The 15,411-nt window shown below is 51.9% G+C and overlaps 6 protein-coding genes across 6 annotated transcripts; 3 read left to right on the top strand and 3 right to left on the bottom strand.

Annotated features, from left to right (window-relative positions):
- Nucleotides 1-153: 153 nt before the first annotated feature.
- BO80DRAFT_345878 (putative integral membrane protein Pth11-like) lies at nt 154-1,890 on the top strand (the record flags this gene model as incomplete). Its single annotated transcript, XM_025715343.1, has 2 exons — nt 154-512; nt 573-1,890. 2 exons carry the CDS (start codon nt 154-156, stop codon nt 1,888-1,890), a joined length of 1,677 nt encoding a protein of 558 aa, XP_025579676.1.
- A 271-nt stretch (nt 1,891-2,161) lies between these two features.
- BO80DRAFT_461226 (DNA-directed RNA polymerase core subunit RPB5) lies at nt 2,162-3,602 on the bottom strand. The gene is made up of 3 exons (XM_025722436.1): nt 3,352-3,602; nt 3,202-3,284; nt 2,162-3,134 (listed from the first exon to the last, which is right to left on the bottom strand). Exons 1-3 carry the CDS (start codon nt 3,448-3,450, stop codon nt 2,609-2,611), a joined length of 708 nt encoding a protein of 235 aa, XP_025579675.1. The 5' UTR covers nt 3,451-3,602; the 3' UTR covers nt 2,162-2,608.
- A 192-nt stretch (nt 3,603-3,794) lies between these two features.
- Nucleotides 3,795-5,859, top strand: bfr1 (putative nuclear segregation protein (Bfr1)). The gene is made up of 3 exons (XM_025713624.1): nt 3,795-3,992; nt 4,208-5,389; nt 5,444-5,859. Exons 1-3 carry the CDS (start codon nt 3,864-3,866, stop codon nt 5,660-5,662), a joined length of 1,530 nt encoding a protein of 509 aa, XP_025579674.1. The 5' UTR covers nt 3,795-3,863; the 3' UTR covers nt 5,663-5,859.
- Nucleotides 5,860-6,390: 531 nt separating this feature from the next.
- BO80DRAFT_135088 (glycoside hydrolase family 16 protein) lies at nt 6,391-8,503 on the bottom strand. Its single transcript, XM_025713625.1, has 3 exons — nt 7,718-8,503; nt 7,200-7,653; nt 6,391-7,138 (listed from the first exon to the last, which is right to left on the bottom strand). The coding sequence occupies exons 1-3, from the start codon at nt 8,116-8,118 to the stop codon at nt 6,527-6,529; spliced, it is 1,467 nt and encodes a 488-aa protein (XP_025579673.1). The 5' UTR covers nt 8,119-8,503; the 3' UTR covers nt 6,391-6,526.
- A 2,686-nt stretch (nt 8,504-11,189) lies between these two features.
- Nucleotides 11,190-11,589, top strand: BO80DRAFT_440930 (uncharacterized protein; the record flags this gene model as incomplete). Its single annotated transcript, XM_025721160.1, has 2 exons — nt 11,190-11,204; nt 11,272-11,589. The coding sequence occupies 2 exons, from the start codon at nt 11,190-11,192 to the stop codon at nt 11,587-11,589; spliced, it is 333 nt and encodes a 110-aa protein (XP_025579672.1).
- A 196-nt stretch (nt 11,590-11,785) lies between these two features.
- Nucleotides 11,786-12,975, bottom strand: BO80DRAFT_134944 (uncharacterized protein). Its single transcript, XM_025713623.1, has one exon. It carries the CDS (start codon nt 12,687-12,689, stop codon nt 12,054-12,056), a length of 636 nt encoding a protein of 211 aa, XP_025579671.1. The 5' UTR covers nt 12,690-12,975; the 3' UTR covers nt 11,786-12,053.
- Between the last annotated feature and the right edge of the window lie 2,436 nt (nt 12,976-15,411).

Raw genomic sequence — 15,411 nt, 5'->3', positions numbered from 1 at the left:
GTACCGATCCCAATCGAGTTATGCGAACATACAAAAAGGCAAAACCGCGCCATCTCCATTTTTTACTGAATTGATCACCAATAGACCGCTGTATAATCGCGGGAGTCGTTCTCACTTATTCACTGGCCCCTCTTCGGAGGCGGCACAACTGCCATGAGTATACAATGGATGCTTGATTCTCGTGGGCTCTTTACCAGTATCCCACCTGATGCTCGGACAAAGTTGCAGAACAACCCTACACTCCTCGTCAGTTGGTGGGCCACAGGCTTCTCGGTAGCCATCATCGTTGTTCGAGTATGCGGTCGCTATGTTCGAATCGAGCGTTTCTTCCGTGAAGATAAGGTGATGATGGCCAGTGTTATCCCGCTGTTGATCCGTATGGCATGTGTGCATGTCATCCTGATCTGGGGTACCAACAATACGAAAACAGATGGTTTGACTGCCGAAGATATTCGGCACAGAGAAATCGGCAGCAAACTAGTCCTCGTTGCACGTATCTTCTACGCTATCTTGTGAGTTCTCTCCCTGAGTTTATAATTTTCGAGTATGTACTGATGTACTGATCCGGATAGCATCTGGACAGCAAAGTTCACAGTATGTGAGTTTCTCAAGCGGGTAGCAGGGAAGATCTGGCGACGGTCCCTCCGGATATTTCTTCAGTTCCTATACTACTTTCTGGCCTCGACGTTGTTCGCAGTGATAGTCGCTACTCTCGCCGAGTGTCAACCATTCGACCACTACTGGCAAGTTGTGCCTGATCCAGGGCCAAGGTGTCGCCTCGGCTATGGCAATCTGATCACGATGGGGTCTTGTGATGTGGTAACCGACCTGCTTCTGGTCTCTTTTCCGATTCCCTTCATCGTGATGACTCACATGCCGCTGAAACGCAAAGTATCACTTGTGGTCCTGTTCGCTCTGTCCTTGATTCTGGTCGGCATCACATGCTATCGAGTGCCCTCGGTCATCTGGAATGACGGCTCGCAACAATATCGATCGCTCGTGGCATCACTTGAGATCCTGGCGGCGACCGCAGTTTCCAATGCGGTCATTATCGGCTCATTTGTGCGTGACAAGGGCGTCAAGAAAGTCAAATTCAAGAAGGATCAAGGGTCGGCCTCTGTTAGTGAAAGCATGGATCACAGTTCCGTCCGCCGTCAAACTATCACGCACCACCAATGGGGAAGTGACTCAGATCTGGCTGCTGATTTGGGTATCCGCTTGGACCCGGAGCTGTGCTATGCTGACAAGACCACACCTCGCCCTGCGCCTATTGCGGTGCCTGTTCATCCATTGACAGCCCGCACAGGAACCTTGAACCCCAACTGGTCCTTCAATCAGCGCCCCGGTGGCATTGAAGACGACCGGGCGTCCAGCATAGGCAGTTTAGATGTCAAAGTCAGTCCGCACGAGTACATTGAGACCAACAAGACCCCTCGCAAGAAATCCGCAGATGCAGTGATGCCGTCACCTCCCACCAATCTTCACATCTTCGATGTCGGCAGTCTCTTAAGCCGTCAGCCTCCGACCAGCACTGTACAACTCCCACGATATGCAGAGCAACCTCGTCATCCCAGCGGAGGAAGCAGGCCTTCTCTCCAAGATGTCGGGGAATTGACATCCAACCCGGACCCTCCTCGAACAATAAATCTCAATACCTCGCCCACAATACCCCGCCCATCTCTATCAGCATCCAACGTTCCGCGCTCGGGAGGATTGCGAACCGGCTCCCAGTCCTCCTCCAGTCGCCGTCGTGGCTCCAGTGTTCACTTCAGCGACCTTCCCGACTCCCCAGTTCCTTCTTATCGTTCCCAAGCGGACGTGTCGGCACCTATAATCGAGGGAAACGAGGTTGAACTGCAGGATGTGGGTGGGTTGCTGTCAAGACGTTGAAGCCTCATGATGTTTGAACGACTGATCACGACGCACTACGTACATGTACGAATGGATGACTTGGTTTTGGCGATTCTTGGGTGGTTTTGGCAGCTATTCAGCTGATGCAGGGTATAAATTCCTGGTATTATGATATGTATAGAAAGCCCCGGAGTCTTTGGATAGCGCTTGCGCAGGCACGCTGAGCGCTGAGTTGGGCTGTAGGATATGATATGTATGGCACTGTAACGGCTACTTGATTGGTTCACGAACCTAACCTTTGATACCTTTTAACGCGTGTCACCGTCTAATTGTATAGCTCAAGAACAAGAACTCCAGCGATACAAAAACTGGTTTCATTCACTCTTATACAGCCATTGTTTGAGTTAGTAGATAGATAATTGGAGGTGAAAGCACCTTAGCCAACCGGAAGACAAAAGACATTCATACACCAGCCGTGAAGAAACAACATCGAGATTTTTCGCCCTTACGCCATGCTGCCCGATGCCTGTAATTAGACAAGTTTTTCTTTTTCCGTTTTAATTCCATCCTTCCATCCATCCCCTTGTTTTTTTCCGCGTCACTGCTTCTGCGAACTCGTCCCCTCCGATTCTTTGGTGAATACTCTGCGAATGCGCTGGTCGTTGGGCTGAGCCAGAGGCCAGGCCAGGTCAGGACATAACGCGTACTCTTCGATTGTAACCAAAACCACCCGCACTGGCCACCGAAATCGGTTCGATTATATAACCCAGCGATAACTGGCATAGCGACCAGCGGTCTCACTCTTCCGAATAATCTTGACGACCTGACCTCTGCGCAGACCCAAGTATCTAGCGACAGGATCGGAGACCTGTATACGGGGCAATTGCGACTCCTTGAGACGGTAGCGCTCCAACAGACGAGCCTTCTCATCCGGGCTCAGCAGGACGTGTTTCGGGACCAGTTCGTGACGAGTGATGTTGACCAGCAGATCCTGCTCCTGGAAGTGCTCGCAGATGCGGCCGGGCATGCTGCTCAGCAGGCGCACAGCGGAGGGGGAGATGGGAGTCTGGGTGATGAAGATGCCGGTGTGGAAGTTGTTCTCGTCGACGAAGTGGTTGAAGGTACGCACTTGCTTGGTACCGACGCCGGTCGCGTCCGGGCAGAATTCAACGTAGATGGTGCCGCAGTCCGGCTGGGGGTCCGGGTTGGATTTGCTGGGCAATGGAGTGTATTTCGCCTGCATGGCTTCCGTGGGGCGGGCGCTGACTTTCATCTTGTTGCGGCTGGGAGGGAGTTTGTTAGATTGGTGGGGGGGGGGGGGGGTAAGATTGGTGAAAGGTGCGCGCGTACTCAGGGTATCCAAGAGGGTCGGAATAATTTCTCTTGAACACGGCCAGAGGCATTTGGACTTCCTCTTCCGTGACCTCGTATCCCTGTGATTGACGCCGTTAGTGGAATCGCAGGATAAGAAAGATGTCGTACGAAGCTGGGGATCCTTACACGGTCCAACAGCATCTCAAACACTGTCCTCCATGTGCGCCAGAGTCTGGTCATCTCGCGGTCGGCGTCGACGGAGCCTGCAGAGTAGTCTTCGTCCATGGTTGTAGAGGGGGGCACACGGCGGCGCGGGTCACAAAAAAAGGAAGAATGAGGTCTGACACAGACAGAAGAGCGACGATCCGGCAGAGGAAGCGAATTCGCCCGGGGAACGCGGAGCAGGAAGCTGTCAAGGCTGGAGGGGGAGAGTCGATGATGGAAGCAAAATGCGGTTCTCGAAAAATCGGCGGGCCAGCGCTAAAAGCGCCAATGGTAAGCGCCGCCGACGAGCAGAAAGGCCAGACCAAGAAAAAGAGCACGACTTTCTTCCCCCCCCAGCGTCTTCTTTCCCGCCTCATCCCCCTCCCTGTGCTTCTCCCTCCCGCTCGTTTGAGCTTTCTCTCCCCGGTTGATTTCGGTCAATCCGTTCTCTCTTGTCGAGTGTCTCCTCTTTTGCTCTCCCACCACCTTTCGCCATGGCCGCTGACGCCAAATCCGCTCCTGCTACGGAGCCCAAGGTGAAGCCTACTAAGCCCAACGAGGAGACTTTTAAGGCCGATCTGGCCCAGGCCGAGAAGGAACATGCTGCGGTCCAGGCGAAATTGGTATGTGAGGTCTTTGCGGTTTAATTGGCGTGATTCCATTGCGATTGATTCCCTCGATGCGGTCCCGGATTCCCGCATCGTGGCCTTTTGTGCCTAACTGGCCTTGAATGGCCTAACCCTGCAATGCATCTCTTGCTGTCCCTTTTCCCACTCAATCGCAATTCGAATGCCATTTGCTACCCACTGGAGGTCTCAGTCGACTAACTTTCTCCAAGACCGAAGTCAAGGCCAAGATCGAGACCGCCAAGCCTAACAACCAGGATTCGCCCGCCGCGAAGAGACAGCAGGAGCTCCGCGCTGAACTGTCCTCGATCCGTCAGAAGCAGCAGGGATTCAAGGCTTCCCGCTCCAGCACCCAGGAGAAGATCAATGCCCTCGATGCTACGCTCAAGGCTCGCATTTCCGAGCAGAACAACTCCCGCACGCGCATGTCTTTCAAGAATGTCGAGGAACTCGACCGCGAAATTGCCCGTCTCGAGAAGCAGGTCGACTCCGGTACTCTCCGCTTGGTCGACGAGCGCAAGATCCTCTCCGATATCTCGAACCTGCGCAAGCAGCGCAAGAACTTCGCCGGCTTGGACGAAGCCCAGAAGGTCATCAATGACCTCAAGACCCAGATCGCTTCTCTTAAGAAGACCCTCGACAACCCCGAGGCCAAGGCTCTCAGCGACAAGTACGCCGAGATCCAGAAGGAGCTTGATGGAATCAAGGCCGAACAGGATAGCGCCTTCAAGAACCTGAACGCCCTGAGGGACGAGCGCACTAAGCTCCACGGCGAGCAGCAGCAGAAGTGGACTGCTATCCGCGAAATCAAGGACACCTATTACAAGGCCCGCAAGGCTTACAAGGAGTACGAGGATGAAGCCTGGAGAGTCCGCCGCGAGAAGCAGAAGGCCCAGCGCGACGCTTTCGAGCGCGAGAAGCGCAAGAAGATCGCGGACAAGAAGCTGGAGGAGGCCTCCCGCCTTGCTTACACCGACGAGATCCTCACCGGTCAGGGTCTCATCCGCCACTTCAACCCCTCTTACGACTTCGCCTCTCTGGGTCTGGATGACAAGAAGGACCAGGGTTCCAACTTCCGCGCCGAGATCGGCCGTACTGTGGAGGATTCGTCCATCAAGGGCATGAAGGTCCTCAAGAAGGATGACCGCGAGGAGGACTACTTCGTCGGCACTGGTGGCAAGAAGGGTAAGAAGGGCAAGAAGGGCGCCAACGGCACCCCCTCCCCTAGCGCTCAGGCTGAGACCAAGTTCAACCTCAACGTCGGTGTCATTGAGGACTTTGCCAAGGTCAAGATCGACCCTCCCATGAACCAGTCCGATGTCCCTGCTGTGATCGAGAAGCTTGCTGCTAAGATCACCGAGTGGAAGAAGAACCAGGCTTCCAAGACCGAGGAGGTGAGTTGAGAAGCATCCTGTCGTGCCGGGATCAATGCTAATGAACTATTCCAGAACATCAAGAAGGCCCAGGAGGAGATTGCTCGCCTCGAGGCGGAAGAGACCGCTGCTGCCAACGGCGACCGTGCTACCGACGCTGCCAAGAAGCCCGCCATCAAGAACAGCGGTGTTAATGGCAAGGTCTCCGCTGACGCAGAGTTGAAGCAGGAGACCGACGCTGCTGCCGACGTTTCCGAAGAGCTTGAAAAGGCCACCATCGAGGACCAGGCCTAAATCACTCGCCATGCATAGACTATTGCATCGCATTGCATTCACATCTTGCATCAGCGCATGCTCCTGGTTAGATCTGCGAAAGCAAAGACTAGCATTTGATCTATTTACATTGCGTGATCCTTTAGTTTCCTATTTGCATCCACGAGTCATTGTCTGACTCCAACCTTTCTATTCCTCCTACGCCATCCCTACCGACATGTCCAGATCTTTTTGCCTTATGAAGACAGAAACCAGTTTACACGGGTATTGGTTTCTTGCGTGATAACCGTGTTACCAGCCCTGGACTCCGTCCGGGTTGTTTATTTTCCTTCTGTGTAATTCACTTTATTCTACTTTTACCTACCTACGCTTTCTTTATTTCATGTCTTATCATATCTCCTCTCTTCTCTGCCCGTTCTGTCCCCATCCCCATGAACGGTGAAAGCCAGGAGCGTTCCCTTAGCGATTGTTTAGCAGCGTGTCGTGTAAGTAACGAATGAGCGATTGGAAAAAGCAAGTTGTACGGGTTGAATGTAGGACGAATGTTTTGTAAGGAGTACAAAATTTGCATTGAAGTATTATAATTGTAATTTGAAGAAGAATCTGTAGACATTGTAGCACATACGATAAATCAAGCACAAGCATATAGGACTCCAAATCACCTTTATTTATCACCATCACTCATTATCTATAAGATAGTACCAATGCGTCCTGTCATTATTTCCGACACCTCGTTCTTAAAACCAACATCATTAAGGATAAATTATGTGTCAAGTGAGTGAAACCCTGGACAGAGAAAGAAAATGAAAGGGGACTGAAAACAAAGCCAAGTATGAAGAGAAGAGAAAAAGAACATTAATCAGGCGATATGAATGTATCAAGATATCATCGTTGTCCGCCCTGTTGCCCCCCTTGTCCTTGACTCGTACTCTCCTCTTGACTGGTACTCTGTTCCTGACTCTGTCCTCCGCTCTGACTTCCTCCCCCCTGTTGTCCATTTCCGGACTGAGATCCCGATTGTCCTTGACCCGAACTTCCCGAAGTAGCAGTAGCAGCACCACCCGCCGTTGTAGTCGTAGAGGTCGAAGCCCCGTATCCTGCTGCCGTCGACGACGAAGCTACCGCTGAGCTGCTCGACGATGACGAAGAAGAAGAAGAGGTCTGATAGACCTTGAAGCTCTTGAATTCCCAGTACGCATTTGTAAAGTTGGCTCCGTTCTCGGCGGCCCATTTCGTGCAGGTGGAGGGGCAATCGTACAGGTCGGTGTAGTAGGTTGTTGCGCCGGCGAGGTCACCGCAGATGTCGATGTTGACGATGATGCTTTGGTTTTTGAAGTGCGAGGCGATGTCGCAGTGCGTGTTGGGGAAGTCGGCGAGTGCTTCGCCCCAGGTTGAGGGGTCGGGGGTGTCGCTGCTGTTGGAGATGTCGGTGGGGATGTCGTCGCGGCTGAACATCCAGACGCGGATGCCGGCGTTGCGGAGTTCCATGGCGTAGACCTGTGTTTTGGTGGTGGGTTAGCTTGGTGGGATGGATGGGGATGGGGATGGGTTGACTTACGCCACCGCCGTTGGAGTTGAAGCTCTCGCCGTAGGTGGCTTTTCCGCCTGACACGCTGCAGCCGGCGTTGTCGTTGGCGGTGTTCAGGCAGTTGGTGTAGGACGCGGTGCCGGTTTCCTTGCGCTTCACGTTCATTTTGCAGTCCTTGGTTGTGTGCAGTGTCATGGCGTTTCCGTGGGTGCCCTTGTTGTTGGACTCGAGAACGTCGATCTCTCCGTGCTCGGGCCAATTGTCGGGGTCGGTGAGCCAGAGGGCTGGCCATGTTGCGCATCCGAAGGGGGTGTGGGTGATGTCGAAGATGAAGAGCCCGTCGTTGTAGGTTTTCTTCGAGGTGATGCGGACGGATTTGCGGCCGCTGGTTTGGTTCGAGGTGCTGGTGTCCACTCGTAAGACAGCCCGGGAGCTGGATGCGTAGGTCAAGTTCATCTCTGAAGCGGTTGAGCTGTCGACGTAGCTAGAATAGGGTTAATCATCATTTCTGCGTGTCAGAGATGTAATGGGAAGGGCCATGCACGTACTCTACAAATCCGTCCGTGGGATCAGTAGCGGTATAGTACTCGAACTCATCGAAAAACGACGACCCGGAGTATGTATCTGCGAGCTTGTAACTCAATGCAGAGTAATCTGGATATGATGATGATTTTGTGCCCTCGTAGATTCCTACGATCAGCGCAACAATGACAACAACAACTCCGCCCGCAACGATCAATTTTGTCAACAGTGACCATGATCGCGGATTATACCATGCGCCCCCGGTGCCTTTCGCAACGCTGGCTTTCTCCGCTGCAGGTGCAGCTGCAACTGCAGGTCCCGGGTCGGTGGCCGAATACGGTGGTGCGACGGGGACATTGTGTAACTCATAGTCGGGGATGGCTGTTCGATCTCCGACATCTATACTTGACAGGTTCCTGTAGGACATTTTGTGTGATTCGTCAAGTGCATAGAAACTATTTCAATGCCACAGAGGCTCCAGGGCTAGGTGTCGTGTCTTTCCTGTTGGGACAACTGAATAGCGATAGCGACGGTGCTATCGGATCGGCAGGGTACTATGGACCCTCTATTGAAAGAATTCGAGGGTCAGTCGGTGCATGAAAAAACCATAAAGAACCATATCATAGTTTATCTATCGAGCTCTGCACCGGGCTACCACGTAGCCCAGCTGCCGCGATAAGTTGATCGACCCCTAGGGGTCCTGTCAGGATAATGAAGGCATACGTAAGCGCTTATCCGGCCCATGGCAGGGAACCCAGCCGTTACAGCCGGCAGACCAAGGGATTCGACCATAATAGCAAGGGAGTCTTCCAAGTGAGTGAACCTGCTGCGGCTGGACGGGATCTGCAAGCTTGAATGGGTAAATTGCGTCCGTATCAGCAGGTTTCACAACCTGACTCGTGCATGGATGGACCCGCCAAAATCATCGCCATTAAGCATAATACGTGCACTTTCAGACGGTAGAGATGTGCTGATATGGATGCCAGACATCCTCTGTGGACCGCTTACGCAATGCAGCCATGAGTTAGCGCGTACGCCACGAATGAGCGGTTCGCAAGAAAGCAGCGCGGGGTTTGGATTATAGGAGACAGAATTGTACCTGGTATGTGGCATCTTTTACAGCGTGTGATGTGTTCGCATTTTAGTTGTTGGGTATGAGTAAACTGAGTTCGTTTTGACACCCTGCTTTTAGGATGCAAATATTCAAGCCAAGATGAGGTATCATGCATGGCCCAATATAATGCACTGATCTGGACCCTCCAGGGCTGATGAAGATGCTAAGGGTCTAATTGGCCTTGGCAATATCAGGGTTTTCTGGGGCATACGTATGCTCTGTAGCCGTCCAACCCGGACAGCACCAGGCACCAGAGCACGCCTTCATTGGTTTCGAACAATGATTGTTTAATAGCTGCACTCCAGTAGCCATGCATATGGGTTTTAAAAAACGTTTGTGCATTGTCAAACAGGGATTTAACCATCCATATCTCCATCAGGCTATTCGACCCATCGAGTGAGCCGAAGGCGAAGGGCGACAATCCAATGCAAACAGACAAACTATCTCCTGGAAACAGTCGTTTACTCAGCGCCGCAAACCCCTGTCTTGTGAAGGGGTCTTCCTTAGCTGGGCTCAACGTTTTCGTCCATGGTGTACTTACGTGTCGACGTGGATGACGAATGCCTTCCGATTAGACTGCTGTGGCGGTGCTGTTTTAGTGTGTCAAGGAGACTCCAGACCCTCGTAGCCCTGCGATTTAGTCCCTCTAGCGTGATTAGCTTCGGCGCTTTCGCGTTGGGCTGAAAGACAATTGACCCACTATGCATGGAAGGGCCATAGCACCGCCAATTATCAGTGCTTGATGCTGTTTAATCCTCGGACTCTCGGAGGCCATTCGAATCCGACGACTAGGGAAAGGCAAATTAATAATATCATACGGATACGAAAGCACAAGAATCGACAATCGGCTAGTTTTGAAGCTGAAGCCGAAGTCGAAGCCGAGGAGACAGAACTGGAACCGGATTAGCGCGGCACGGCGGCCACTCGCAATCCAGGAAGCAGCCTCATGCCAGTGAATCGACCATTCCTACGGACGGCGGAGACAGAGCTGCTACGCGACGCTGAAGCATCTAGGAGAGATTGGAAGCTGACACAATGTGAGACCGAACCTCTTTATCTCAAGCTCTCATTTGCCCCCAGCCCGTCTTAAAACCAAAGCTTCACTTCGGCCAACTGCTCGGGGTCAAGCAATCGCTTAGTTTCTTAGCATAGGTACCAACCCATTCGAAACCCTGGGTGACAATTTCCTGCTGCTCACACGTGAGGTTAGCTCACTTTCGTTCGAACTACTGATACACGGTTGTTAGGAAATTTTGATCCAATGGTCGCTGAGCTTCATCTCCTTAGGTGCGTCAAGTCCTCAAATCAACTGGCCCGTCTGGAACATTCGAACCTAGTTAGAAGATTGTTCTGATCAGCGTCCATGATTTGCAGGCTCAGACACACCAAACCGTTTCTCCGATTCAAACCCATCGACGAATGCACCTTCATGGCTGCTCAACAACACGAGGATCCCGACATGAGCACGATACTCAAGGGTTCGGAGAAATAGAGCGCCTAAACCATCTCTCGATGGACATTCTACACCGCGTGTCTCCAAGGGCTCGCTGGACTCGTCAATGAGAACAGGACTAGCAGGTGCAAAGCCAATTTGGCATACTACTACGGAGTACAGTACTCTCAGTTCTTGCCTTTATCGCCGCCAAGCATTGTCCGAACTCAGTCATGTCTACAGCAGGTGCCTTGTCTATGTCGACAACAGATTTTCTTGTCTCACATCTCATCAGCGCGATTGGCTACTAATCACGTCCTGTGTGGATTACATGAGGTATCAAAACCTCCACTGTTCGTGCCAGGAACGCAAGTTCCGATGTGTTGGACAGCATAGAGTTGGCCCGCCTAAACCGAGAGACTAGACTCCCTTGGGCAATCTATCCAGTGTCAGCTGCCGCGCCAAGATGGATATTCGTCATGCCTTCCCCTCTTTCGCCGACACACAAACTGTGCAAACTCATGGTCCATGTCGTTCATAGAGCGTACAATCCAGACTCAACTTACAAAAAAAGCCTTTGTGTGACCAAGGGGGCCTATTATTTCAGGTACCGTCGAGCGCTAGATTCAGTAGCTGCTGCAAGGCATCTATCCGGCCAGTCGATCGACATCGTCATCCCAGCATCGCAAACCCGCCCGCGTAGACCGACATTGCCGGTTGCCTAATCCGGACCATCCGCCAAGCTGCCATCCAGTCCGTGTCTCGGCGTCTCTTCGTCTCTCTTCGAACTTCTTCTCCTCACTATCTCCTCCTCTCCACACCTCTTTCCTTCCGCGATTTACAACGACTCTCGCTCCCACCCGAAGGTGAAGCTACCCGGTATATTTTATTTCTGACGAAGAACGCATAATTATCCACTCATCGCAAAGGCTGCTGCCTCTTTCTCCTTAAAATGTCTTACAAACCCGTATGTCCGGTCCACCCCCCACCATATCATATATCTCGCATCGCATCACTAACTGATAACTGCGCAGGAAAATCCTCCTCCCTCGTACCCCCCTCCGACCCATGACGGCGGTCCCTACCACCCCGGCGCGTCGCAAGACTACTACAACCAAGGCTACAATCAGGGCTACAACCAAGGCTATCCGCCTCAGAACTACGGCCCTCCGCCGCAACAAGGATACTACGGATCTCCCCCACCCCAAGGCCAACCGATGTACTATCCTCCCCCGCAGCAACAACAAGGTTATTACGCCGGACAAGACCGGGGCGGATCATCGGGCGGTGGAATCTGCGCGGGTATAATGGCTGCGTTGGCTTGCTGTTGCTGCTTGGATATCTTGTTTTAGAACGCTTTTGACTTTTATGCTGCCTTCGTTTCTAGCCTGAATTGGGTGGGTGCGATGGATACTGTATTGGTTTTCTGGTTGGCGCAAAGATTTGGGAGCACGGTTCGCGGTCTGTTCTATATTTGGCTCAGTCAGTCAGGTTCATTCGACTGGTGTCGGCGCTTAACGGCGCATGACGGTGCCTCTTCTTTCCTTGGTACTTTCGTTCTAATCCAATCATTGCCAGGCTATTGATTAACATTATCGTCTCTAGTATTATATCGGAACCTTGTACGGAGTATCTGTGATCCGCAAATTAAAGCGCAGTATCATTATCATCATCCTCATTATCATCCTAATCATAGAAACAGACAGCAGGGTATCAAATCATCAAACCAATCAAACCAACCAACAATACCAATCACCAATCACTCAATCACTCATTCCACCTCCTCAACCCAAAAAACCCCCCCCCTTCCCCCGAATCACGACGCCAAACTCTCATCCTCCGTAACCCCCCCATACGCCAACGGATCCACGGCCCGATAATGCCCCGGTCGACTTCTCCTCCTTCTCTCCGGCCCCTCCACACTCGAATGCTCCTCCAACACCTCCACCACATCCGACCGATCCGGCGACGTCACCGACTCCTCCACCACAATCCGCTCCCCCCTTCCACCTCCACCCCCACCGCGTCTCGACCTCCGATCCCGTCTACTCCCTCCACTCTCAATCACCTCCTCGACCACCTCATGTCGTCTCCGTCGCGACGATCGTCGCGGATGCTCCTCTTCCTCCTCAACGACGATCTCAGACATCGTTGCCGTGCCGGCTTCGCTGGTGCTAGGTTCGCTGGAGAATCTGCGCCCGGCGCCGAGAGCAAGGAAGATCAGGTACAGGAGGAAGATGAAGCCCAGGACGCTGCCGATTATTACCCCCGCTACGGCGCCGGGGGAGAGGCCGTTTGAGTTGTAGGTTGCTGGGATGAAGATGGTGCGTTTGGTGAGGTGGGTGGGTTTGTTGTCGGTGGGAGGAAGGGGCTGGTGGTGAGGAGGAGGTTGGAGGAGGTGGTTGATGTTGTTGCGTATTCGTGTTGAGAGCGGGATGGGGATTGGGGTCATGGTGGTGAGGTGGCGGTGGAGGCGGGGAGGGTTCGTGGTGTTTGTTGTGGTGGTTGTAGAGTGCGGAGGTGGTGGTTCATTGAGGGGTGAGTGGTATAGACATGGACGATGAAAATTTAATGATAACTTGTGTTACTGCACTCCGTAGAGAAATGCTAGAAGATAAGAAGTGAGAATAGAATGAAATGAATGAAAAGATGAGATGATGGGGCGGAACGCTTGGATGGTGCGCTGTTTATTCGGTGGCTGGGATGGCTTGCGATCGGGATGATTTGGATGATCGACAGCAAGGCTCACGAAGTCGGATTCGCGAATCAGCGGGGGGAACCTAAGACATTTGGTAGTACCTGATCAAGAAACAATTCAAATGCATTGTTTTGTGAACTTCCTTTGGTTACACAGAGTCTATGTCATTGATAGCACAGTAGAGTATTGATTGTCTTGGTGGATCGATATGCAGAGAATGCTTAGCTAGCATTGCTGCCGCTCCGCCGGTCATCATTCCTCTGCTGGGTTTTCCCCACATTCTGTCTTGCTTTGTCGCTCTCTGCTCTGATGTTGTAGGTTTGATTATGGTATCAGCGCAAGCTGAGTATACTACCTTCTTCATATCGATCAAGTATTGGACTGGCTCAGCTTCAGAAGATAGTGAATACCTTTTCAATCTTCAGCGGACAACCGACAGACACTTTCAAGTGTCTAAATTAAACCAAATTCCGATTGAGTCACTCCATGACGAGACACCTTACGTAGGCGAATCTCGCCCACGTATGCATTGTGCTTCCATGTTCCAGACACGGCTCGTCCCGTCTCCAAGTTCTGCCTATCCACGAGGAACATCTGAGATCCGTGTCCCGTCCGATCAACTAGATCCCGACACAGAATGTCTATTGTGACACAGTGATCCTCACGATCACCCATGCTTTGGTTACTACCAAGTAAATGCTAGAGATCTTGGCGCAACGGTCAAATCGACAAGCATCTAAGGATGAAGTCAAGCACGTCGAACACTGTATCTAGGCAGCCAAGTAGGTCAAGTGGAACTCTGCCACGTCGACGCCTGACAAATGCGTACGAATTCAAGCGTTAGGGCAACTATAGGTAGCATTATATCTTATTCCCATAATAGCTAGCTTTCATGGCGCCACTTATTAGTGCGAGTTCGCTTCGGACACCGCAATAGGAAGTCGGGCCTTATGCGGAGACAACCTTTAATTGCATCTGGCCTTGATCGAGCTCGCTTCCCCACCTGTTCTGTTAGTCAAAGGTCTATCGTTGTAGAGCCGATTCAGCTCCATGAGGGGCCTGCAGGACCCCTCTTGTAATTGGACTTCATGTTGATAAATATAACCAGTGGACCCTTTGCTTTGGGCCCCCAAAGCCTTGCTTTCCATATTGTTCTGTACCTAGCCCTTTCAGCAATCACGCAAATTAGGATCATCTAGTGGGGTGTGAGACAGCATCGTGCTGACCATATACGTTGTTCGCAGACGTATAATGGTTCATGAATGGCGTGAACCGCATCCCTGGAACTCCGAACAGAAGCGTAGATCATCTTTCGCCGAGTTGGTGTTCAGTCAAATCCAACGTCAAATGCATATCGTCATAGGTCTCCGGCTGAATATTCTGAATAATACGAGGTTGCTATTCTTATCAAGGAGGATTTGCCGGACCCTCCAACATTGCTCTTACTAGAGACTCTCTTACTCCATGTTCGGTTTCATATGCTCAGACGCTGATAGAGATATCATTGTCAGTTCGATGAGGGTGATTTGAAGTAGTAGTCCAGGGTTCCTGGTTTCTGGACGCAGGTTTGCCTTGTTCCATCCCGCGCTAGCGTGTTGGGTTAGCACGGGGGCACCTTTTCAGTGTCCATGAAGTTACTATGAGGTTATTATGAAGTGACAACACTTCGTTCAACGCTTGATATCTCAGGGAAAAGAAAAAAACTTGAACGTTTCAGGGGAAGAAAAGGAAAGGGCAGAAAAAGCATATAATCGTTGGGCACGTTTTTGTTCAACCAAAGGGCGATCGCCCTCCCTGCACGGGGTCCTCGGAGATTGTTGTTAGCGTTGGACATATGCAGCATCTTTTTCTTTTTCCAGACGGCCGTTCGTATCGCCCTCTTGTGGCTGAGGCTATACACTTGCCTAAATCAAGTGCCTAACACCATCCAGGCCATCTTACCATCAGAGGGGTGGATCCAGTCGCAGACGAAGCTGACAGGGTCAAAATTTCCAGCCATTGAGGTCGGCTAGTCGGCATGGCAAGTTGGAGATCTCAGGTACCGGAGAGGATGGACATGGGAGAAAGTGGGGGACACCCCAAGGGTTCGACCTCAGGCTGCAGTCAGGTGAACGAGTTGGGGGTGTTTGTCTCGGCTGGAAGACCCTGCCTGTCACTTCCTCCTCTCGTGCCACTCTGTTTCATCCTCTGCCGGGATTCCACCTTCACACCTTAGTTCGTGCTATTGCTGACATGCTGTGTGCTATGATCGCCAGTTGGATCTAGTATTCTTCCATCATACGGAACACAGCTTCCAACTCCACCGGGATCCTTTTCCCTCCCACTATTGCCAGTCGAATGAGCCATCTTCACTACTGTTCAGCAGATACCACTAGGAGAGAGTCGAATTTTGTGCGTACCAGCACTTAAAGAGCGATCGGGACGATACCGAGTAGTCTTTCCTAATCCGAGGTGAAATTTCGAAACCATGCTGATC

Source organism: Aspergillus ibericus (genome assembly GCF_003184845.1).
Source record: "Aspergillus ibericus CBS 121593 unplaced genomic scaffold BO80scaffold_3, whole genome shotgun sequence".
In the NCBI taxonomy this organism is placed as follows: domain Eukaryota; kingdom Fungi; phylum Ascomycota; class Eurotiomycetes; order Eurotiales; family Aspergillaceae; genus Aspergillus; species Aspergillus ibericus.
Note: the sequence above shows the minus strand (reverse complement) of the source record. Positions and strands in the feature narration are given on the sequence as shown.

Excerpts from the sequence above, each read along its gene's own strand:
- BO80DRAFT_134944 (XM_025713623.1), bottom strand. The coding sequence starts at position 12,689 with ATGACCCCAATCCCCATCCCGCTCTCAACACGAATACGCAACAACATC.
- bfr1 (XM_025713624.1), top strand. The coding sequence starts at position 3,864 with ATGGCCGCTGACGCCAAATCCGCTCCTGCTACGGAGCCCAAGGTGAAG. Across the intron at positions 3,993-4,207 it reads CTGCGGTCCAGGCGAAATTG|ACCGAAGTCAAGGCCAAGAT; the intron begins GTATGTGAGGTC and ends ACTTTCTCCAAG. Across the intron at positions 5,390-5,443 it reads AGGCTTCCAAGACCGAGGAG|AACATCAAGAAGGCCCAGGA; the intron begins GTGAGTTGAGAA and ends GAACTATTCCAG.
- BO80DRAFT_461226 (XM_025722436.1), bottom strand. The coding sequence starts at position 3,450 with ATGGACGAAGACTACTCTGCAGGCTCCGTCGACGCCGACCGCGAGATG. Across the intron at positions 3,285-3,351 it reads TTGAGATGCTGTTGGACCGT|GGATACGAGGTCACGGAAGA; the intron begins GTAAGGATCCCC and ends CGTCAATCACAG. Across the intron at positions 3,135-3,201 it reads GACCCTCTTGGATACCCTGA|CCGCAACAAGATGAAAGTCA; the intron begins GTACGCGCGCAC and ends ACTCCCTCCCAG.
- BO80DRAFT_135088 (XM_025713625.1), bottom strand. The coding sequence starts at position 8,118 with ATGTCCTACAGGAACCTGTCAAGTATAGATGTCGGAGATCGAACAGCC. Across the intron at positions 7,654-7,717 it reads CCCACGGACGGATTTGTAGA|CTACGTCGACAGCTCAACCG; the intron begins GTACGTGCATGG and ends ACCCTATTCTAG. Across the intron at positions 7,139-7,199 it reads TCAACTCCAACGGCGGTGGC|GTCTACGCCATGGAACTCCG; the intron begins GTAAGTCAACCC and ends ACCAAAACACAG.